The 25,714-nt window shown below is 39.1% G+C and overlaps 1 protein-coding gene and 1 long non-coding RNA gene across 4 annotated transcripts in view; one reads left to right on the plus strand and one right to left on the minus strand.

The window, feature by feature from the left end:
* Positions 1-22,915, minus strand: part of LOC127533963 (uncharacterized) — a 196,807-nt gene extending 173,892 nt beyond the window's left edge. The window contains exon 1 of the long non-coding RNA XR_007941861.1: positions 22,168-22,915. This is a non-coding gene — a long non-coding RNA (uncharacterized LOC127533963). The remainder of the gene's footprint in view (positions 1-22,167) is intronic.
* Positions 1-25,714, plus strand: part of LOC110970352 (receptor-type tyrosine-protein phosphatase gamma-like) — a 532,505-nt gene that overhangs the window by 295,067 nt on the left and 211,724 nt on the right. For all 3 annotated transcript variants that reach the window (XR_007941817.1, XM_051947993.1, XM_051947994.1), the window contains exon 4: positions 14,887-15,035. Coding sequence is in view for 2 of the 3 variants with exons in the window: in XM_051947993.1 (XP_051803953.1) it covers positions 14,887-15,035 (149 nt within the window). In the remaining variant the exon portion in view is untranslated. The remainder of the gene's footprint in view (positions 1-14,886; positions 15,036-25,714) is intronic.

A 25,714-nucleotide genomic window follows, 5' to 3' on the forward strand; every position in this document is an offset into this window, starting at 1 on the left:
TGTAGGAAAGCAAAACTAATTAACAGTGATTTCACTGGAGGGGCAGTGATCAATTGGGAATCACTCCGGAATTAAGAAACCAGTTATAATTCCTAAATTCACCCATTTAGCTTTAGTATGTACATTTACATACTAAAGCTGCATTCCAATGACTTTCTTTTATACAGAAAGTTTTGGAGCCAAATTCAATTCAGGCTCTTACCAATCATGGATGTGTTCCTCTCGAGGTGTGGTGTTGAGCTTCACTGTCCAGGAGAGGTCAGAGGCCAAATACCTTTAGAACTTACTTTTAGTTAATATCTTAAATGTAAAATGCAGTTGTTAAATATCTATAATAATCTCAGATCTGAAATACCACTGAATAGGTGATAATAAAAAAATCAAACATGTTATCTCGTGCTGTTATGCATGAATACAAACTGTGGAATTTCAGGTTACATGAAAGTAAACTGTGTGTCATGCGTACTTCTCTGCAAACATTTCAGATTCTTTGATACTGGTCTGTTGAAATCTGGTGTCACAGATTGAGTCCAGATATTGGGATCAGCACTCCAGTGATGCTATATTTCCTTAATTTTCAGATTTTATAATTGTTCAGTTCTGGGTGTTCGGAAGAAAGAAGGTCAGGAGGTCACAGTGACAAATGTACCCTCCTGTTCTCTAGGGGTGTTGTTATCTTCACAATTCACACTTTATGACTATTACCAGGTTCTGGTGGAGGTAGAAGACATTCTGTTTTCTCCAAGAAGGCCATGAGTGGTCATTCAGCAGTAAACATTCGATCTGCAGGTGCTCCATTTGGGGGAAACTTTTAGGTTAGCTGTCTTCTCAAGTGGTTTCTTTGCTCTGAAAAAGGGTCTCTGGATTCTCTTTGTGTTACTTTGGAATGTGTCTGTTGTTCTGCTTCTTATCTGTCTGTCTTACTGTCAACATTAATATTCAAATTGCTCATAACAGGACAATAACCTGGCTGCCAATTCCACATTTCTACAATTTCATTTAACAGGCGCTTTTATTCAAAGTAACATACATCTAAGAGTACAGAGCTGCCAGAAGAATATGGTACTTTGACACTGTGTATGATGTTAATATGAAATGGGCAGTGTTTATTGAAAAATCATTTTTTAAAGAAAGACATTAGTCTCTTAATAAATTCTTATGATAAAAGATGAGTAGAGATTCAAGCCACATACAGTTTCACTATTGTCACAAGTAGCAAAGCTCCTGAAAAATGGCATAAAAATCAACAAAAAAGAACAGAACAGTAATATAATTAATGAATCAGAATAGCTGAAAATACCAGTACAAACAGGATATATTAACTATTTTAGATAAATTATTATCAACCAAAGTATATAGGATAAACCAGCCATGAATGGAGATAAAATCTTTTGCTGAAGTTGGGGAGTAGGACCACACCTCAATCACTCGCCTTCCTGGCATATGTCGTTGGCACAGTTTCCAGCATTACATCTCTGTACATCACCACAATGAAGCAACTGAAATGAGGGTATTTACATCCAAATCAGGTGAATACTGTAGGAATTACAACACATTTTCTACATGCCCTTTTCAGGGACTACAAATAATTGGACAGACTATCAAATTGTCATTTTTAATATCTGGTTGCAAAACCTTTGCACTCAATGACAGCCTGAAGTCTGGAACCTATACACATCACCAGATGCTGGGTTTGGTCCCTGGTGATGCTCTGCTAGGCCTCTGCTGCTGCTGTCTTCACTTCCTGCTTGTTCTTGGGGCATTTTCCCTTCAATTTATTCTTCAGCAAGTGAAATGCATGCTCAACTGGATTCACGTCAGGTGATTGACTTGGCCATTGCAGAACATTGCACTTCTTTGCTTTAAAAATTCTTTGATTTCTTTGGCAGTATGCTTCAGGTCATTGTCCATCTGCACTGTGAAGTGTTGTCCACTAAGTTCTGAAGCATTTGGCAGAATATGAGCAGATGATATATGATACACTTAAGCTGCAGTTGTTAGCAGTCAGAGAGAGAATGTGCAGTACTTCTCGTCAACTTGTTTAAACATCTGTCGGTCTCCTACAAAAAGACACATAGCCTAGTGCCCAAGGGCTGGATGGGATTTTTAAACACTCTCAAGGAACTCAACGTCCCATTGTCTTCAATGAGTAATCCTGAAGCTCACAGCAATATCGCAGGCTCAGAATTGAAGGAGCTTGTCGAGAAGAAGAAGAGACAGAGGGGTTTACCACACTGCCTGAGGAGAGGGGGAGAAGAAAGTCACCCTGCTGGGAGCTGCTGCTGGAAGAGGAGCAAGAGGAGGGGCCTTCAGGGAGAACGAGGGTGAAAAGAAAAAAGCAAAAAAACATCCTCAGTGGGTTCATTTTACTGCGTAATTTTATTGCAATTATAATTATTATTGTTATTATTATTGTGACTGTAATAAACTTTTAACAGAAATAAAAACATTTGAAAAGATTCTTTCATCTCCAAAGAGGTCTTTATTTCTTTCATCCTGCCACACCCCCACTGTATCCTGTATCCAACCTTCCTCCATCTCTGAAAACTGTCTGGTCTATTCACTGAAACAAAGCCAAATCAATCAAATGGGCAATTTAATGCCAAGGTCAAGTCGCAACCTTATCCTGATTCCTCTTCCACTTCAAGCAAGTCCTGACAGTCTCCAGAATTCGAGCCTGTCCTCTGGCCACTCCTTCTGTATTGATGCAGCTTGCAGTCAAGTGGTTCCGCATCACCTAATCAAGACCATGAGCCTTGAGTGCATCAGCTTGTCATCCGCTCCAGCCCTCAAGACTCACATTACGCCCAGTCTTCATTTGATTCTTATGGAAGGTTTTTGGGGGGGTCTGCTGGCATGGGGGCCACTGTTGGTTCCTGACGAAGCCTTTCTCCCTTCTCAGCAGCTCAATTCAGTCATCACCAAAACCATGCTTATTGTTATCCAAGAAACAATCAAGCTCTAAATTGATGGTGTGGTCTTTGGTAATTAAATGGAGATAAAATCTCCATTTAATTACTGTGCATCTTGAGCTTAAGTTCAAGAGCAGGACCACTCCTCAATCCTTTTGTCCATCTGTACATGCCTGTCTCACATCTCACAGAGCAGGCAAACACACCTTTCAAAGGGTGCCTCAACTCACAGGACAACCAAAATGTGTTTTCGGACAACCAAACAGCCAATGACTTTCTTAACGCTGGAAATTTCCTTGACCGTGCACAAGGAAGAGCTTCATATGCAGAATCATTCCAGTAATCTTGTTTGATCATTTGGATGTTCAATTATTAGTTAGATTATCCAATGTTTCTGCATAAACATTCATCAACCTATTTCAACATACATATTTTCTCTATATGGCATTACATGCTGTGGCCATGAACGACATCACTGATGTTCACTGCAGCAGTTCTGCAACTGTAACTGCTCACTTTCAGTTGTAAAATCCCCTGTAGCACTTGGTGTTTATTAAATGGTGCATGTTAACAATGCCATTTGTCATTGCAGCAAGAACGTTAATTATAGAGCTACCCACTCAGGCAAATGTCAAATAACGTTCAAAACAGCTACACAATGGAAACAGCAAGGGAAATTAAAAGATACAGCTCCTACAGCTGTTTATGGATTCCTGGGGTTAAAGTCATATGGTGTCTCAAAGTTGATTTGAATTGAAGTTGAAAATGGTGGTGAAGGCTTCAGTAATGGAAAAGCAGTGATTAAATACATGATTTCCGTAACAGCCTGCAGGAGGGTGAGACATGACTGAATTGTCTCTCCTTCCCCAAGTCACTTCCACAAACATACTCTTATCCCAGTCCCATAAAAGTGAAAAAGCACTGTCATGTCCTGTTGAATGATTCTCATTCCAGCCCATACCATGATTTTTTTATGATGAGTGTAGTGTCTGCACTGTGTGAGAACAACATTAAATATTGCAAAATGTGGAGGCAGTAACAGATCTGTTTGCAGTCTAAAATGCATCAGTCTAATATCTGAGAGTTATAGTTTCTGAATCTGTGACTCAGACATCAGCTGACTTGAGTTTAATGTCCTGAGGACTTTAACACATACAGTGCAATGCAACAGTGCTGCATATGTTAAAATGGTAATGTGACTGTCATAGTAATGCTACACACAGAGTGACTACTTAGAGACAGGTAAGCTGAATAACAAGGCATCCCACAGTGCAGTGCTTGTAAATCCTCTCTGGAGCCTTGTTGTTGCATCCATTTTGTTTCCAAATTCCAGTGACTGATTGAGGACACAGAGTGTGAGTGAATGACCTGTTCTCCTCCCAGACCAGCCCGATCTCACGAGGATTCGTGAAACTGTTACGTAAATTTTTGTTTCGGTTTCGTGCGCACCAACACGATTTCGTCATGTTTTTCGTGCCGCTCACCACGAAATGCGCACCAATGTATTTTAAACGGCGGACTTTTCGTGCCACCCAGAACGTATTTCAAACGAATGTGTGTATTATATTTTTAATGTAAAACCATGGCGAATCCAACGCTATATTTTGCATGACATCGTCCCTAACCATAACCCTAACCATAACTCTAACCATAACCTAACCATAACCTAACCATAACCCGGTGGTACACTTACCAATTTGCATAGGAATTTAAAGAATGTCCGGCGGCCGGCGGCCGCAAACGCGATCACACAAGCAGTATACGCCGATGGACAGCTTAGATCGTCATGAATCCGCTGGTATAAACCACTTTCAGCTGTGATTACCACAGCGGGTTTCGTTGTGAGCAACACGAAAAACATTTCGTGGTGAGCGGCACGAAAAACATGACGAAATCGTGTTGGTGCGCACGAAAAAGAAACAAAAAATTTACGTAACAGTTTCACGAATCCCCGTGAGACCGTGTTGCCCAGACACAGCATCATTAGCAAGTGGTAGAATGTCATTTAGATGTGAGACATCTGTTTATCTCAGCGCAAGTGCCTCAATCAGGCAATACTGTCACTGCACATGTTGTCATCTTTTGCAAGAGTGAACTGGCTCGAAGACCCTCAGGTAGAAGACCACCCATACTGACACCGTTTAATGGGTTAGGTTCAGGTTTGATGCAGAGTCCCCAGGCCTTTAGCAATGCTTTTCACTCCACAAGCCCCCCTCTGAAAAAATACAAGATGATAATTATGATGGCCAAGTGCAAAAAAGGTTAAAAAAACAAACAAAGCAAAGCATAACTGAAATGGATTTTGGGTGCTGCATCAAGTAAAGAGCCATGTTAAAATGCTAACACAAACAACAGCTGTGAAACAAAATGGTGCTCAGCTTCTGCTCTCCCCTGCTACATAATGCATGGCTAACAAGACAAATGTCCATGCATTTTCTATGAATTATGTATGGCTTCTGCACCGTTTCTAAATGACAGATAAGTGTTTGTGTCTGTGGAGGGATCACCTGGTTGAAATGCTGCTGAATGTTGTGATAGAACTATTAAAGCAGGCAGGCTGGAAAACCCCCCACATCCTTCAGAGCAAGCTTAATTGTAGGACATAACCAAAGCGTTCTTCAGCTCATATGAGCTATTTTCAGGGTCATTTTTTACTTAGAAGCTCTTATCATGGTCATTATAAGGGTTGCCCATACATGCTAGCACATACATTTTTTAATCTAAACAGAAAGAAAGGAATTTTATATCATCCTTTACATCAAATAAAACGTGTTTTGTGCCTTTAATAGATGTAAATTTAATTACACACGTGGACAAAATTGTTGGTACCCCTCAGTTAAAGAAGGAAAAACCCACAATTCTCACTGAAATCACTTGAAACTCACAAAAGTAACAATAAATAAAAATTTATTGAAAATTAAATAATCAAAATCAGCCATCACTTTTGAATTGTTGATTAACATAATTATTTAAAAAAACAAACTAATGAAATAGGGCTGGACAAAAATGATGGTACCCATAACTTAATATTTTGTTGCACAACCTTTTGAGGCAATCACTGCAATTAAACGATTTCTGTATTTGTCAATGAGCGTTCTGCAGCTGTCAACAGGTATTTTGGCCCACTCCTCATGAGCAAACAGCTCCAGTTGTCTCAGGTTTGATGGGTGTCTTCTCCAAATGGCATGTTTCAGCTCCTTCCACATATGTTCAATGGGATTCAGATCTGGGCTCATAGAAGGCCACTTTAGAATAGTCCAACGCTTTTCTCTCAGCCATTCTTGGGTGTTTTTGGCTGTGTGTTTTGGATCGTTGTCCTGTTGGAAGACCCATGACCTGCGACTGAGACCAAGCTTTCTGACACAAGGCAGCACATTTCTCTCCAGAATGCCTTGATAGTCTTCAGATTTCATCGTACCTTGCACACTTTCAAGACACCCTGTGCCAGATGCAGCAAAGCAGCCCCAAAACATTACTGAGCCTCCTCCATGTTTCACCGTAGGGACAGTGTTCTTTTCTTCGTATGCTTGGTTTTTGAGTCTATGAACATAGAGTTGATGTGCCTTACCAAAAAGCTCCAGTTTGGTCTCATCTGTCCAAAAGACATTCTCCCAGAAGCTTTGTGGCTTGTCAACATGCATTTTTGCAAATTCCAGTCTGGCTTTTTTATGAGTTTTTTTCAGCAGTGGTGTCCTCCTTGGTCGTCTCCCATGAAGTCCACTTTGGCTCAAACAACGACGAATGGTGCGATCTGACACTGATGTACCTTGGCCTTGGAGTTCACCTTTAATTTCTTTGGAGGTTGCTCTGGGCTCTTTGGATACAATTCGAACGATCCGTCTCTTCAATTTGTCATCAGTTTTCCTCTTGTGGCCACGTCCAGGGAGGTTGGCTACTGTCCCGTGGGTCTTGAACTTCTGAATAATGTGAGCCACTGTTGTCACAGGAACTTCAAGCTGTTTAGAGATGGTCTTATAGCCTTTACCTTTAAGATGTTTGTCTATAATTTTTTTTCGGATGTCCTGGGACAATTCTCTCCTTCGCTTTCTGTTGTCCATGTTCAGTGTGGTACACACCTTTTCACCAAACAGCAGGGTGACTACTTGTCTCCCTTTAAATAGGCAGACTGACTGATTATGAGTTTGGAAACACCTGTGATGTCAATTAAATGACACACCTGAGTTAATCATGTCACTCTGGTCCAATAGTTTTCAATCTTTTATAGAGGTACCATCATTTTTGTCCAGGCCTGTTTCATTAGTTTGTTTTTTTAAATAATTATGTTAATCAACAATTCAAAAGTAATGGCTGTTTTTGATTATTTAATTTTCAATAAATTTTTATTTATTGTTACTTTTGTGAGTTTCAAGTGATTTCAGTGAGAATTGTGGGTTTTTCCTTCTTTAACTGAGGGGTACCAACAATTTTGTCCACGTGTGTATATCCTCCAATGAAATGTTCATACATGGCAACCTACTGCATGGGTGATAAGACTTTGTCTTGGTCCACTACCACATTAACATATTTAGACATTAACATACACTACCAGTCAAAAGTTTTAGAATGCTCTGGTTTTACAGTTTTTTATTAAAATTCAAGTATTTCAAGTCCAATGAATAGCGTGAAATGGTACAAAGACAAGCAAACTGCCAGCAATGGAGGTTGATCACACCTTGAAAGTTGGTGTTACAAAATTCTAATGGTGTCCCAACTTTTCTTGATTACTTACAACACCTCTGTCTGCATAAAAGTAGTGTTGGATCACACTGTGGCACCATACCCTCAAGAGCATTATTTGAACAGTATTGTACTGCAGAAAGTAGTGTGTTGCTATTACAATGGTGAGGAAAGTTCAGTTCAGGCCAGCTTCAGTTGTTGCTAATTATGCAGAAGAAGATCAGCTAGGTTTTATAAATGCAAGGCAATAAACAATAGAAGAGAAATAGACCATCATAACACGTTGTTAGGTATGTAGGTTTTTCCTACAGAGAAATTGCAAAGAAAGTCAAAATGTCAGTGAGTACAATTTTCTTCACCATCAAAAGGTACTCAGAGACGAGGGAAACTCTGACAGGAAGAGGTCTGGAAGACCCAAAGCCACAACAGAATCAAAAGACAAGTTTGTGAGAGTCTACAGCTTGGTGATAGGAGCTCACAGGACAACAGCTTCAACCAGCTTCATAGTGGTCGTAGTAAGAAGTCTTAGTTTCAACTGTGAGGAGAAGACTTGGAGCTGCAGGTTTGACAGGTGGAGTTGCAGCAGAAAGCCGTTGCTAGATGTCAGAATAAGAAAAAGAGGCTTTCCTCGACCATGAAACATCACCAGTGGACTACTGAAGACTGGAAGAAGGTATTATGGACTGATGAATCAAAATTTTAAATCTTTGGTTCATCACACAGGATTTTTGTATCCCATCCAGTAGGAGAAAGGATGGTTCCTCAGTGTGGAACATCAACTGTCAAACATGGAGGAGGAAGCGTGATGGTCTGGGGATGTTTTGCTGGATCCAGGGTCAGTGAGTGAGAGGAACCCTGAACCAAAACAGCTACCACAGCATTCTGCAGCTCCATGCAGCACCCTCTGGTATGTTCTAGTGGGTCAGAGGTTCATCCTACAGCAAGATAATGACCCAAAAAATCAGTCCAAGCTATGCTAGAACTACCTTAGGAAAAAAATGGAACCAGATGGTGAGCTTGAAAACATGGAGTGGCCTGCAATCTCCAGCCTTAAACCCCATGGAGCTAGCCTAGCCGCGCTAGACCCATGTTCTGAATTCTGAAGGCACAAGGGTCTAGGGCCGCTCGACAGGGAGGGAGGCGGGCTAAAAGGTTGTCTTTCAAATCACTCTGCAGCAATTGGGTAGGTATACAACCAATCAGCGCAACAAATAGGCTGACGTAGTTCCTAGAGCGCCGGCGGATTGTGGCTAAGTCCCATTAGCTTCCCAACCAGCAGAGCCAACTGGTATAAGGTAACCAGCAGCATACAGGCTGGTAACCTTATAAGGATTTGCCATATCCCGTCGGCACAAGTCCAAATACGTCTTTCTTCTCAATGAAACACTTCAGTGCCGTCCTTTGTTTATCTTTCAAGTTGAATTTTAGCTTCAAATCTTTAAGGGCTGTGGTCAAAGCCGAGTCGAAAGATAACTGTTTATTGTGCGCCGGTTGTTCCTGTCAGAATCGTCGCGCCTCTGTCGTCACTTAGTTACGCCCGCCTTCTGACTCTACACTTCATGGTGATTCGTCCGGCCAGTTTTAGGAGAATCCAGCCTCGAGCCTTATGGAGGGTAACTAGACCCACCCTGGCAGAGAATTAAATTCGCTGTCGTGGGTTGTCTAGCGCGGCTAGGCTACTATGGAGCTGGTTTGGGATGAACTGGACAGAAGAGTGAAAGCAAAGAACCTACAAGAACCACACATTTATGGGAACTTCTGCAGCAGAGCTGGGAAGAACTTTCTGAATAATGTTTGATTTCCATTGTGAAAAGAATGCCATGAGTGTGTTCAGCTATTATATCTGCCAAAGGTGGTGCTTTGATGAGTCTAAAGTTTAGAATACATTTTGGTTTCTAAATTGATTCTTTTTATTTTAATAATTTGTTTATTTGTTCTATGCTTTCATTATGGAGTACAATGAGACATTAACATGCATAATTTCCAATACAAATTGGAACAACTTTTGACCGGTAGTTCAGTGTATCTATGCAATAATCAGTTCATAATAACCTGAAACGAAAATAGTGGATGTGGAAATTGACACACAGGTGGAGCAAGTTGCAATAAATGTAATACATATTCTGAGAGCAATTCAACCAAGAAGAATAGATTGGGATTTGGATGCAAAGGGCATCTGTCAAGATTTAAGGTTTTACTACTTGACTATAAATTCCAAATAAACATTTCAGAAACACCATTTCCAAAATAATTTCTACTTAAATGATGAGATGCTCTTCGAAAAAAGTGTTTCACACTATAGCCACTGTGGCCACTCAAAACATAATAATTTGGAGGGGTTATTTGCTCAGCCAACAGTACTGCTACCTCCAGCTTTACTCACCCAAACTACTTCACATTTGACACTGACTGTCAAAATGTTAACACTCATACTTAAATAATCAGATGCCTTGTTAGGTTTAACCAGCAGCAATATGAGAGAAGGTTAACTCTCTCTTTACATGATTACACTTCTGATCAGTAAAACACTGGACCTCACAATCAGAAAGACACATGGAGAAAATTGTTTACTGAGTGTGTTTCTTTGAATTGAAGAATTTGTACTTTTACTTAAGTGACTTAAAACTGAAATGGTTATGACATGGAGTTACTTCATCACTGGAGTTTAATAAGGTTTGAATAATCACTGGCAATTACATTTTTGTATCAGTTTGGGGGAAAGAAAGCAATTGAGATCATTTCAAGTGTAACAACTCTCGTTAGTTTAAACCAGCTTTCTCAACCATACTTGTCTGTGAATGTACACAGAAGATATAATGAAACAGGGAATGTAGAAACATTGTAATTCTTGGAGCCTGTATGCTGCTTGGCTTGGGAAAAACAGTAAACAGAATATTGCTGTCAGTCACAGCAGTCTCTACAAAATTCTTTTTTGTGCAGCAGTTGTGCTGGAATGCTTCACCATTTTTAGTCTGTGGTGCTTACAGAGCATCACCTTGATGGTTTTTTATCTAAAATACTCCCATGTTTTACATGATTATGGACAAGATTTTTTTATCTACAGCTTCACCACTGACTGCTCTTTAATGTTTATCATTTTATGTTTCTCAAGAACTGCTCATACAAAAGACGGATGTCATATTGCACTTCAAGGGTCCATTAATACACTCATTACTCACCAAAGGAACGCATGGAGTTATGTGACGATCAGCGTTGGTTTGTCCGTCTGTTTATATGTCTGTTGAAAACATTACTCAAAAATGGACTAACAGATTTGAATAAAATTTTCAGAGAGCATCAGAAATGACAGTGGCTTATATTCTGGATCCAAGGATTTGTTAAATATTTCTGTAACATTGTGAGATAGCAGCATGGCATCACTGTAACTATAAGTGAACACTACATCAGCTGCCTGCTGATGATCATATGACTGTAATCCTACTAGAAAGCAATCGCTGTGGACTTATCAGAACTTATCCATTGGAAATGATGCAAGGAACAACTGATTAAATTGTGGGGGTATTTCCGAGTCCCATCAATTCCCATCGCCCGCTACATATTCAGGTCATGCGATTCGGTATCCGTGCATATGCACAATACATGCCTCTGCTCAGCACAAGGTCCTTTGTTTGTAGTATATCTATATTAAATGGCCACATTCTATGTTGCCGTGATTTCTGGTTATCAATAACTAATAAACAAATGTTGCATTTCTGACAATGCCATATGGTGGATTGAACAGCCTTGGTGGAGTACTGTAGCCTAGCCGCACTAGACCCAGCTCTGAAGACACAAGGGTCTAGGAACTCTCGGCAGGGAGGGAGGCAGGCTAAAAGGTTGTCTTTCAAATCACTCTGCAGCAGTTGGGTAGGTATACAACCAATCAGCGCAACGAATAGGCTGACGTAGTTCCTAGAGCGCCGGAAATAAGAGGATGCGGGAGTTTGGTGAAGCCTTATTTATACAGTCAATGGGTGAAGCTCATGTATATTACAGACATGTTAACAGAAAGATTATTCAGAGTCGGTGCTAATGGAGCTCAACGACTGTTGTCGTTTTTGTTGTCGACCCTGGCAGAGAATTAAATTCGTTGCCGTGGGTTGTCTAGCACGGCTAGGCTAGTTGTTTCCAGTTGTTTCTGTCAGAATCATCGCGCCTCTGTCGTCACTTAGTTACGCCCGCCTTCTGACTCTACACTTCATGGTGATTCGTCGGCCAGTTTTAGGAGAATCCAACTTCGAGGCTTACCGAGGGTAACTAGACCAACCCTGGCAGAGAATTAAATTCGTTGCCATGGGTTGTCTAGCGCAGCTAGGCAAGGAGTACTGCACTCTCTGATTACTTTTTGAGCTAGGTTTCAAGTAGATTGACTGAAAGTATGACAAGAAAATTGAAGGACAGTCTCACTGCCAGACTTACACAAACACAGATTCCTGGATTCATTGTTGAGACACAGTCCCTTCTTACTGTGTATACCTTATATAAGCTATAGCCTCTTCAGCTCTTCCATAACAACATGTTATGTTTCAGTGAGAAGTAAGCTAACAAAGCCAGACAACTCCAGTTTCTGTGATGATAATGTGTAATGAGGTTTACTCGTGATGAAAACTGTAACTTTGGTTGCCCATGGTTCCACAGTTAAACAGTTTGGGAATAGTTTTTGCACATTGTGAATTTTTCATTTTGTGACTCTTGGTAAACAACGTAGATACAGAGAACTAGTGTACAAAATATTAATTTCATGCCACAGAAAATTAAAATGTAACTTCTACAGAGTTGCAGTGTAAAAGTGTAAGGGTTAATGGGCATTTATTGAAACACAGGATGCTAAACATCCCCTCACTAATAAAAGCTGCCTTTACATTTTAACATTGAATTCCAGTTCATTTCAACCTGGCATTACTGCAACTACTGCTCACTTCGACCTCTTCAGATCTATTGCAGAGATTCAGTGAAATGAGGAGTCCTGCAAAACAGATTTTGAGTAGTGTTTTGTGGGGCATTTAGCATGAACTTCCTACAAGTTTCCTAAGACAGACACTTTTCAAATGAATCTACACACCACTTCTTTTCTTAGAACTGACTCAACAATGCACTGTCACAGGTAAATAAACTAGAGAGCAATGTCAAAATATGTGCCTCTTCACCACTGAATGGAATTGAAATTGGGAACTAGAAAAAAACCAAGAAAACTTATGTTTTAGTGACTGATGGCTGGAACAATTCAGAGTAACAATGGGGACCTCCATAATCCTTACCTAGAAGAAATCAAGAAAGCCATGTGTGCACTCAGGGCTAGTTATATATAGATGAGCAGAAGGCATGATAAAATTTAGGGGGTGGTTTTTTGATGGTGGTAGTGGAGCATCCATGATTGGCCACATTGAACTGCATGAGATTTCAAAGACAATTCCAATTTTCATAAATAAAACTTGTCACTCTAGAGAAACCCTGTTTTGGAATTGTTTTAGGATGCAACTTCAATTAATGGTACAATGACTTGTTCTATACCTCATGATTACAGCTGCAACTCTGTTTTTATTCTATCATCGTCGCTACTCTGCATCACTCTCACTGTACTTGACATGCTCATCTACATACTGTTTGAATTTTTCTACCAGCTATAGATGTAGTATATTTAATGCCAGAGCCGTACGCCATAAAAGTAAAGTGTGAATCAATTTCAGTGTTAGCTTGTACTTTGTATGTATCATCTATCTTATCATGCATGTATCCAATTGTGTGTTATAATTGTGCTCCTAGTTCCCCACTCCCCTCTTCTCCCATCTGTCCCTCTCTCCACCTTTCTACCCCTCTACCTCTCCCTCTCTACCTCTCCTGTCCCGCTCAACCCGCCCGGACAGCCGGCAGATGGGTCCCCCACATAAAGAGCCGGGTTCTGCTCAAGGTTTCTTCCCTGTTAAAATAGTGTTTTCCTTGCCACTGTCGCCTTAGGGCTGCTCTGGGGTTCAGGCATATGGGTTCTGTAAAGCGTCTTGAGACAATCTCATTGTAATTGGTGCTATATAAATAAAACTGAATTGAATGAAATCTTTGTGAAGCCTTCCAATCACATTTTCCAGTTGACTTGGCAAACATTTTCTCTGTGAAGCAATGATACAGACATGCAAATAACACAGAGCCTGTAGGTCCATAAACTGAGACAGTTCATTTTCTAACCATGTCCATGCAATTAGGCTGGAAAATCACTGCCATCATCACTGTTCCTCTTTAGAAGGATGGATATATATATATATATATATATATATATATATATATATATATATATATATATATATATACACCTGTCAACTTAACAATAGCACTATTATTGAGAGTTGATGCAATTTAAAACATTTTTTAGAACCTGCACAAGCATGTACTCATTTGTTATTACTGTAACTTTATTTAATTGAGCTTATAAGTGAGCTTATTTTTCTTTCAGTTTCATATATGGTTCTTTGCATATTGTTCTCTTTCCCTACTTTTCTATCACTCTTTAAAGGGCTGTCAGATACTATTGTATGATATCATCAACAATTGTAAACATTAGTAATTGTTCACAGATGACTTCAGACACTAAAAATGTTCCTGTATAACAAAGGACTCAGTGTTTCATAAGCACTGAGAATGTAAAGTGTGCTTCCTCATGTTTTATCAGTATATCAGTACGTGATAACTCATGAGTCTTGGCCATAGTCTTAATGAAATGTAGAATCACTATTCATCCAAGTACTTCCTTTATATGTGACATAATTGAAGTTGAAGTTGGGGAAGGAGGTGCTGCACTGATAAATGGAACAAGGAAAATCTTTCAGAGCCATTTTTGAATGTGAAAACAAGGGCCCATCATAATTCTCACAATATTTCAGCAAAATGCAATGGAATAACAAAAGATCTTACAAGGGCAATTCTTTGTGGCTGAACTTCTTTTCTTTGCAAATTAGCCACTCATTTGAGAAATTGCCTTTGACGTGACTGACAAAAGACAAAAATGGTTTTATGTGAGCACTTCCTTCTCGGAGCGAAGCTAACAGATAAACACAGATCTACTTTCACTCTGTCTTCAGAATATATACTTTGTCTGTGTCTTTTCAAACCCTAAAGAGTTTAATGCTGTTTATGTGTCCTCACACAGCCTGATTATGTTTCAATCTCTGAAATTTGCCCTCACATCAACAACAGAGACTATCTTTATCCTTCTTTGAGAAGAAAAATTACCATGTATACTGAAAAAAATATGCACTGAGTGTGACCACTCACTTTGTGTTTTTCTTTTCTTCTGTTCTTGTTTCAGTGGCCGTTGTGTTGAAAGATGACTACTTTGTCCGTGGAGCAGGCCTACCAGGGAGGTTTAAGGCAGAGAAAGTAGAGTTTCACTGGGGTCCTAGCAATGGGTCTGAGGGCTCTGAACACAGTATCAACGGTAGGCGCTACCCTGTGGAGGTAAGTTCAGTCTAACAAGCCTTGGGAATGAACCATCTAAAAATAAACAGCTAAGTTCCTTTCACTTGGGTTATACAGGTGTAGAAAACTGGATGAATGTAATTTGCACAACTAAAATCAGTTGCTGTTGGACTGAGACATGTAAATTTGCCATATTTTACTGTTTGAGGATAAAGTGAGGTGCTTAAAGATATAGTATGTTTGTTTTCACGAATTGTAAGAGGTGTTTATCCATAATCAGTGTATTATCTAGGGTTTCGAGAAGCGGGCATGAGAACCAACACTGACCACACACTTGAAAACAACAATAACAAAAAAAATTAGGGCTGGGACTTTAACATGTTAATTTTGATTCAGTAATTACAGAAAAAAATAACGTGTTAAATAAATAGCACATTTAATCGCACCTTTCTCAGTTCCCTAATTTCCGGCACACTTTCAACACTGATGAACACTCCAGCCCAGTAAGTGGCGGTAATGCACCTAAAGTTTTTTCCAGCCATGAAGAAGATGTGCAGGATGCACTGTAGTGGACGACTAGCTGATCACAGGACAGCGCTTTAGCTTCAGTCCGGTAGAAATATCAGACCAACACGGTGGCTCGGCCACAAATTTTTCATTTATTACATAAGCACTTCAGCAAAAAATATTTCTGAAAGCCTTTGAGGCAAGAAATAAGCTGTGCAGTTAGTGAATCTGTCATCGTTTTAGTTCAATGACAGCCAGTTTAGACGTTTAATGAATATTTTGCGATGCGTCGTACCTCCACTGCCCACAAATGAGCTCCGAGGAGATGTGCCAAAATGCACTGCCATGCGTTTTGGGGAGCTTAGTTTCCGGGTCGTTGATGGAGTAGGTGCGTGGAGAACGAGCTCCGGCAGACACTGAACATTTTTTTGCCAACAAACTCCATATAAAGTACAGTTTTTTTGTCTGTTACTTACTCGAAAACTATTTTTTATCTCTACCTGAAGCCGGGAACATTCAAAATATCTATTGCAATGGGGCCTAAAAAAGCCGTTGAAAAAGGCGACGCCATTGCTAATGGTACGGCTAGTGCTAGCTTGACCATCGAGGCCATATCCGCCCTACTTCAAAAACACCGTGAAGACTTGTCTGCTGAGTTTAAATTATCACTCGCCGGGATTGAGGCTAAACTAGACCAGGCAAAACTTGTCACGGATGACCATGACCAGCGAATTTCCTCCCTCAAGCTATCCGCAGATGATCTTAGCCAGCGGGTCTTGGATTTGGAGGCGACCTGCTCCTTTCTCCGTGAGGAAAACACCAAGCTTAAGATGAAAGTCACCGACCAGGAGAACAGAAGCAGATGCTCAAATCTACGAATTATTGGCTTAGCTGAGTCCACTGAAAGCGGTTGCCCCACTGAGTTTTTCGCTCAGCTTCTCCAAAATGTAGTCGGAAAAGACATTTTATCGAGCCTACCTGAGATTGACAGAGCGCATCATACGCTGACTCCGAAGCCGGGTCCAGGGCAGCGTCCGCGGCCAGTCCTTCTTTGCCTTCACCAATACCAAATGAAGGAGCTCATTATCCGGGAAGCCCGCCGTAGAGGGAAATTTGACTTCCATGGCCAGCAGATTCGTATTGTGGAGGATTACAGCGCAGAGGTGATGAGTCAACGTGTGCAATATAGAGACGTGATGACTGATCTCTACAAAAGGGGCTTTAAACCTGCCTTGCTTTACCCGGCTCGTCTCCGTCTGACGCTGCCCAGCGGAACCAAGAGGTGGATGGAATCTGCTGACGCTGCGCGAAAGTTCCTCAATGACAACCCTGCATGCCAATCTGCCTCGTCGTGAACGAACTGACAGCCGCTAACTCGTCTGCTATTCCACTCTGGATGTTAACGATATTACAGGTGATATACACTGTTTATTTCTTTAACTTTTTTGACATGAATAAGCCAAATGGCCCATTACATTGCATTGAAATTCGGACTTTTGTTGGGACGATATTGTTTGTTGGTTTTCTATAATTCCCTAGTATACAGTGTCAATACTACAAATAAGGGGTTACTATTGCTACTTATTAAAATTATGCCGGAGCTTTGTACTTTGTTTGGTGAGTTTATGTTGTGCCTGGAAGAGAGTCTGAGGAGTTGTTTCTTTTTTCAGAGCTTGCTGCTTTTTTTTGTTTGTTTATTTTTTTGTTTTTTTTGTTTTTCATTTTTACTTAGTCGCAGCTATCTTGGTTTGGGAGGGTGGGTGGGGGTCGCCACTGCTACATGCAGCTTTTTTAGTAAAGTGCTGGACATTTTATTTGTTCCAGTCCTACTATCACATTAATTAATCTAACTTTAAACACATTCCTTTATCTATGCTGAATAATGACTAGCCTTATTTTTGTGAGCTGGAATGTGAAAGGATTGAATCATCCTGTTAAACGCAAAAAAGTATTCTCTCATCTCAAACATCTTAAAGCCAAAATTGCTTTTCTACAAGAAACACACATTCGTAATTCTGATTCAAGTCGACTGTTGAATTGGTCTGGGCAGTGTTTCAATTCTTCATTTCAAGCCAAATCTCGAGGGGTTTCGATTCTTATTGACCAATCTATTCAATTTGAACCACAGGACGTAATATCAGATAACTATGGTCGATATATAATTGTCTCAGGGAACCTATACAATATGCTTGTGGTCCTGGTTAATGTGTATGCACCAAATGTGGATGATGCCAATTTTTTCAATCGATTGTTTCATTATTACCTGACTTGAATATCTACCATCTCATATTGGGGGGTGACCTTAATTGTTGGTTGGATCCATTGATGGACAGGTCCTCAAACAGCCGCAGCACAGCAAATAGATCTGCCAATGTAATCAATGGCTTTCTTAATGATTTTGGTGCATGTGATATTTGGCGCTTTTTGCATCCAAATGTCAAAGAGTTTTCATTTTTTTCGCCAGTGCACCATACATACTCCAGGATTGACTATTTCTTCCTTAATAACCAACTCTTATCTTTCGCTGCTACTTGTGAATATCAGCCAATTGTTATATCTGACCATGCGCCTTTATCGCTCTCCCTGTCACTTCCTGGCCTTCCTCCTGAATGTAGGCAATGGCGTTTGAATTCAACTTTGCTATCGGATGTAGAGTTTGTTAAATTTATTGATACTAATGCGAACCCAGATACACACGTGGACAAAATTGTTGGTACCCCTCAGTTAAAGAAGGAAAAACCCACAATTCTCACTGAAATCACTTGAAACTCACAAAAGTAACAATAAATAAAAATTTATTGAAAATTAAATAATCAAAAACAGCCATTACTTTTGAATTGTTGATTAACATAATTATTTAAAAAAACAAACTAATGAAACAGGCCTGGACAAAAATGATGGTACCTCTATAAAAGATTGAAAACTATTTGACCAGAGTGACATGATTAACTCAGGTGTGTCATTTAATTGACATCACAGGTGTTTCCAAACTCATAATCAGTCAGTCTGCCTATTTAAAGGGAGACAAGTAGTCACCCTGCTGTTTGGTGAAAAGGTGTGTACCACACTGAACATGGACAACAGAAAGCGAAGGAGAGAATTGTCCCAGGACATCCGAAAAAAAATGATAGACAAACATCTTAAAGGTAAAGGCTATAAGACCATCTCTAAACAGCTTGAAGTTCCTGTGACAACAGTGGCTCATATTATTCAGAAGTTCAAGACCCACGGGACAGTAGCCAACCTCCCTGGACGTGGCCGCAAGAGGAAAATTGATGACAAATTGAAGAGACGGATCGTTGGAATTGTATCCAAAGAGCCCAGAGCAACCTCCAAAGAAATTAAAGGTGAACTCCAAGGCCAAGGTACATCAGTGTCAGATCGCACCATTCGTCATTGTTTGAGCCAAAGTGGACTTCATGGGAGACGACCAAGGAGGACACCACTGCTGAAAAAAACTCATAAAAAAGCGAGACTGGAATTTGCAAAAATGCATGTTGACAAGCCACAAAGCTTCTGGGAGAATGTCCTTTGGACAGATGAGACCAAACTGGAGCTTTTTGGTAAGGCACATCAACTCTATGTTCATAGACTCAAAAACCAAGCATACGAAGAAAAGAACACTGTCCCTACGGTGAAACATGGAGGAGGCTCAGTAATGTTTTGGGGCTGCTTTGCTGCATCTGGCACAGGGTGTCTTGAAAGTGTGCAAGGTACGATGAAATCTGAAGACTATCAAGGCATTCTGGAGAGAAATGTGCTGCCTCGTGTCAGAAAGCTTGGTCTCAGTCGCAGGTCATGGGTCTTCCAACAGGACAACGATCCAAAAACACCCAAGAATGGCTGAGAGAAAAGCGTTGGACTATTCTAAAGTGGCCTTCTATGAGCCCAGATCTCAATCCCATTGAACATATGTGGAAGGAGCTGAAACATGCCATTTGGAGAAGACACCCATCAAACCTGAGACAACTGGAGCTGTTTGCTCATGAGGAGTGGGCCAAAATACCTGTTGACAGCTGCAGAACGCTCATTGACAAATACAGAAATCGTTTAATTGCAGTGATTGCCTCAAAAGGTTGTGCAACAAAATATTAAGTTATGGGTACCATCATTTTTGTCCAGCCTTATTTCATTAGTTTGTTTTTTTAAAATAATTATGTTAATCAACAATTCAAAAGTAATGGCTGATTTTGATTATTTAATTTTCAATAAATTTTTATTTGTTGTTACTTTTGTGAGTTTCAAGTGATTTCAGTGAGAATTGTGGGTTTTTCCTTCTTTAACTGAGGGCTACCAACAATTTTGTCCACGTGTGTATCTCTTATCTCACCTTATGGGATACACTCAAAGCTTACCTTCGTGGACAGATCATTGCTTATACTGTCCGAATGAAATGCAAATCAGTTCAAGAACAAAACAATCTAATCCAGGAAACAGGAAAATTAGACAAACAATATGCTCAGAATAAATCATCTGATTTATATAAAAAGAGACTCGAGCTGAAGACTAGGTTTGATTTGCTTACTACTTATCGTGCTGAACAGCTGCTTTTACGAAACAAAACCAGACTCTATACCAACGGAGACAAGCCTAATAAACTATTAGCCAATCAGCTTAAAGGTTTTAGGTCCAAACAGGCTATTCTGAGGATACAACTGAGTAATGGTGAGACTACAACTGACCCTCAAAAAATTAATATGGCCTTTAAAGAATTTTATACACAACTTTACACTTCAGAGTCCAGTGCAACATCAACGATGATTGATGGCTTCCTTGATAACCTTAACATTCCCAAGCTTTCTACTGATTCTGCTAAAAAGCTGGAGGAGCCAATTTCTCTTTCTGAAATTGCTAAGGCTATAATGTCAACGCAATCAAACAAGTGTCCTGGCCCCGACGGCTTCCCTTCAGAATTTTTTAAGAAATTTTCTCAGAGTCTTTCACCGTTACTTTGCTCTGTTTTTTCAGAATCCTGCAAATTGGGCCGACTGCCGCAGTCTTTTGCTGAGGCATGCATTACTCTTCTTGCTAAGAAAGATAAAGACCCAACCAACTGTGCCTCATATAGGCCTATATCCCTACTAAACACAGATGCAAAGATTCTGGCGAAATATATTATATATTGAATGAAAGTCGACATATATATATTATGAAAGTTGATATATATTGAATGAAAGTTGATATATATATAATGAAAGTTGATATATATTGAATGAAAGTTGATATATATTGAATGAAAGTCGAAATATGAAAGTTGGTATATATTGAATGAAAGTTGATATATATATAATGAAAGTCGATATATATATAATGAAAGTCGATATATATTGAATGAAAGTCGATATATATATATATATAATGAAAGTTGGTATATATTGAATGAAAGTTGATATATATATAATGAAAGTCGATATATATATAATGAAAGTTGATATATATTGAATGAAAGTTGATATATATTGAATGAAAGTTGATATATATTGAATGAAAGTCGGAATATATGGAATGAAAGTTGGAATATAGAATGTTCAGATTTTCTTTCCATCTATTCAAAGTTTCATTCCATATATTCAGACTTTTTCCTACTGAGCCCCGGAAGGACATGGCAAACAAAAACAGGAACCTTATTGGACATTTGCTCTTCAGATGAGCTCTTCTGTGATTATCTGTCTTCATGGTTGTCACAGGGAACGGCGACTACGTTTGAGAAAACAGGTCATTTTTAGAGATGTTTTGATTCTGAACACTGAACGTGTTAGCATTAGCTTAGCTACTTAGCTTCGACTACATTTGCATCCCTACATAGCTTAAAGGTTAAACACATGCACCATATGTTGATGATAATGATAATATCTATGTTTATCTTTATAGCTGGTCTTAAGGCTAATTACGAGGCAGAGGGCAGCTGCTGCCTGGACACATCCATGATCACGCCACTGGTGGGACACAATTGTACTGGATTTCAGCTGAAGGCTGCTGTTCTGTCCAAACTGAGACATTTTTATTATGACATACCCTCCACTGTTGTTAGCTTTTGATTCAATAAAATTTTTTGAAATGAGGAAATCACTATTGCATGTTTCTAGTTAAATACCCTACTTTTATGATATATCACTACAGCATGCACTTTTTATATTTTCCATCAATTTCACCCAAAAGTTGAATAACTATTTGTGAGCAGTGTATGTAGACACATAATAGAAGCACATTTCAATAATATGTCTGCTGCAGTAGTGCAGTTTATCTACCTAGATTGGTGTAACAGTAAAAAAAACAACAACATATGCTACTGATGTTTCTGACTAAAATCTGCTTGAAAAGCACAGCTGCTTATCTGTCAAAATGTGTTTTAAAAATAACAAAAAAATGCAGTACTTTCACAACCGAATTTGGTAAGAATAACAAAATGACACCAAACTCTTTTGATGTTTTTTTTAAATATGAAACTTAATATAGTTCTCAGGAGTTGTGTATTGTATTGTAAGTGACAATTTTGTGGTATTTGCTAAGATTCACAAGCGTCATGGTACTTGTGTCCAAACTTATGGCCATGGCTGTAGTCTAATCAGATCTTACTTGATTTGGTCTGTTGAGAGGAGGACGGCGTGGAGGAGCTGCAGGATGGGACCAGCGAGCTGCAGACTAGTGCTCCTGGTAACTGGACCTCATCATCCAAGGCCGACAACTAAATAAAATGAACAAGACATGCTGTTGATAGCATCTGTAATACAAATGATTTTATCCATTAACTGATTTATTGCTTTGTCCATACAATGTTAGAAAGTGTTACAAATAATACCTGTAATCATTTCCAACAGTGATAAATGCCTTGTTTTATTTTACAACAGAAAAACACCAAAAGCATCTGTGTATAAGAAATCAGTGCATTGGATTTCCACATCTGCAAAGTGGAAAATCACACAACAATCAGCATTTTACCTTGAAATTATGAAAATAGCTGCAGATTACCAGTACTCTTTATTTCATTGTGTTAACTTGATCATTTGAATCAGTTTTTTTAGACTTGTATTACTGATACAAAACATAATCAACACATAAATTAAAATGTGTTCGCAAAGAGTTCACTGGTTCTTCAAGGAAAATTTCAATGATAACCATATAGTTCAGTAATATGATTAATGGGTCATTGTGTAACAGTGTGGGAGGTTCTGAATACAGGTCTGGTAATGAAATATTGCTGCTGCTTTCCTCCGGTTTTATAAGGAGTTGTTTCATAGCTTGTTAGCTTACCAGCGGCTAACTGGCTGGCAAACAACAGTTCAACGCCAACCTCTGATCACTGATCCGGTGTCTGGACCACGCAAGCTGACGGAACGTTCATAATACTGATGTGGGACTGTTGCAGCTAGCATATTCATAGCAGGCTAACAGCAGGATGTTGGAGAAATAAAACTTACCATTATCAGGATCGCTGGTCTGCATTGCAGACTCGTAGTGCATCGCACTGCTTGAATGTCTGCGTATTTCAGGTCCATTTCAAAATAAAACTCAATAAAACTCTCGTCCGGGTCAGTGTCCTCCATTGTCGCTTCGCTATACCGACATGTCCCTTCCGGGGCTCGGTAGGAAAAAAAGATTTGACATATATATTGAATGAAAGTACGAATATATATATATAATGAAAGTTGATATATATATAATGAAAGTTGATATATATTGAATGAAAGTTGATATATATTGAATGAAAGTCGATATATATATAATGAAAGTTGATATATATAGACCCTTTAATGACCCACGTCACGAATGACGTCACAGCTTTAGCTGGAGGCAAAAGAGGAAGCCTGTGGCCGGACAGAAAGGCGAAAGACTGAGGGACTAGGCTCTATCAACTTTTCTAAATGTCGTCCTGCTGTGTTTTTGGATGCTAGAATAGGAGGAATGACACTGGCGAACGCAAAAGTTTTATAGGATTCCACCGAACACTCGTGCTCAGAGGGAACGAAGACAGTTGTGGTTAAATGCACTGAGGCGAAAAGACTGGACAGAGACGATCAGCTGCAGTCAGTTCCAGCCATTTTCAGTACAAAAAATCGCTAATATTCTATTTGTAAATAAAAAATATTCAATTCAATTCAGCTTTATTCCAGACACTGGGTCCAAATACACACACCATAAGAACAAGGACACAACAAGACACAGAAAAAATTACAATCAAAAACAATAACCCGTTAAATATGACGAGAAATACAGGGAATATTGGACGCGCATCACGAGGTGCATTTCCTTGAAAACGACCGACTCGTGGATTATATACCGACTTCAAGACATGTTTTGGACAAAATTGTTTACTGGCTTGTGTTGTCTGGATGACCAAGGTTAGCTTATGGCCGTTTTTGTGGAATATTTTCATCTGTGTGTAATAATGAACCCGGAAATGTGAGTCGCGCTGTGTACGTTGAAGCCGTGTACAGAGAAAGGATGGATGGATATTTGTTGTTTGTCGGACAAATGTGTTTATATTACCCGCTGTGGTAATCACATCTGAAAGTGGTGTATACCGGCGGATTCATGAGAATCTAAGCTTTCCATCGGCGTATAGTGTTTGTATAATCGCGTTTGCAACCTTCGGACATTCTTTAAATTCCTATGCAAATTAGTAAGTGTACCGCCGGCAGTACACTTAAGTTTAACGGGTTAAAAATGCTCGAGTTTGCAGCGCAAACTAAATACTCCCAGTCCTGCTTGACTTCTCGCTCCGCTTTTGCCTCCAGCATAAGCCCCGCCCACAAAAAACGTCACAGTGTTTGTAAACAAATAAAGGGTCTATTGAATGAAAGTACGAATATATGGAATGAAAGTCGGAATATATGGAATGAAAATCTGAACATTACATATATATATATCGACTTTGATTCAATATATAATTTCCTAAACGGCATGCCATATATATATATATATATATATATACATATATATGTCATAAACTAAAAGGAATTTTAATTTAAAAAGTAATTGCTTATCGTGTCAAATATTGCTATTTGACGAAAATGCAGTTAATCACATTAATCAATAATTACAAAGCCTCTAATTAATTAGAGTCATTTTTTAATCACATCCCATCACTAAGTTTTATAAATATTAACTTGCTGTGGCTGGGAAGGTTCCTGTTGTAATGTTATAATAATGGCTCTGGACTCTGAGAGTAACTTCTGTAACAAACCAGATAAAACAATAATGCCCTTGCAGTTAAAAATAACTTTGGTTTTATTGGATTTGATTACATTAATGTTTAGGTTGAGATTTACAAAAAATATTTAAATGGCTACTATGTAAAGGGAAGATTGCTGTTAAAAAGAACTTCATTTGTTTATTTGGTTTGCAAACCAAATGTGATTGCATTTTTGGTCAAATAGTACTTTAAAAATAAAAATGCGGAATACACTATTTTTTGAATTCATGATTTATTTTTACACATAACAGTGCAATTAATTGGGAATAAAACATTTTAATCATTGCCCAGCACAAAAAATATTAATTTAAGCTGAAATTATTTTGATCGACTGTTTTGCAGTAGTCACATATTGTCACTGTAGCAATGTCCCACAGAAAGCTTTCTTTGAAAGAATGGGATTCTTCATTTTAACTTTTGTGAATGGGCAAAACACAGTGCAATAATAGTACCAGGTTTAAATCAATGGGAATCAGAGAATGTCTCTTTCATGCAACATCTAACAGCTAAACTTACTGCAACTTGCAAAGGGTGCAAATATGAATTTATGAGTGTGTGTGTGTGTGTGTGTGTGTGTGTGTGTGTGTGTGTGTGTGTGTGTGTGTGTGTGTGTGTGTGTTTGCATGTTGTGTGTGAGCAGCTGTGAGTCTCTTGCATGCTGAAATGTCAGCCATCTCTCTGTTTAGACTCCTTGAGCATTGCCTCTTTGCTCTGGCCAGTCAAACGGATGAATATGTATTGTTTAACATTTGGTAAATCAACAAACTGACTGTTTAGCTTGTAATATTCTGCTACTTCCCATTCTTTCTTTCTTTCTTTCTCTTTCCTTTATTTATTTATTTATTTGAGGAGAGAGTCCTGCATGGAATCAATGTGTTTTCTGTGCCCAAATGTTAAGTACCTGTCCTCAAAACAAAATTAACAAAATTGAAACATTCTGCTGAAAACACAAAAGATCTAATGTAAATGTATAAGGAAGCTTTCTTTTGCTGTGGCTTCTAAATTTTTAGAGTTCTAA

Source organism: Acanthochromis polyacanthus, chromosome 5, assembly GCF_021347895.1.
Source record: "Acanthochromis polyacanthus isolate Apoly-LR-REF ecotype Palm Island chromosome 5, KAUST_Apoly_ChrSc, whole genome shotgun sequence".
In the NCBI taxonomy this organism is placed as follows: Eukaryota; Metazoa; Chordata; class Actinopteri; family Pomacentridae; genus Acanthochromis; species Acanthochromis polyacanthus.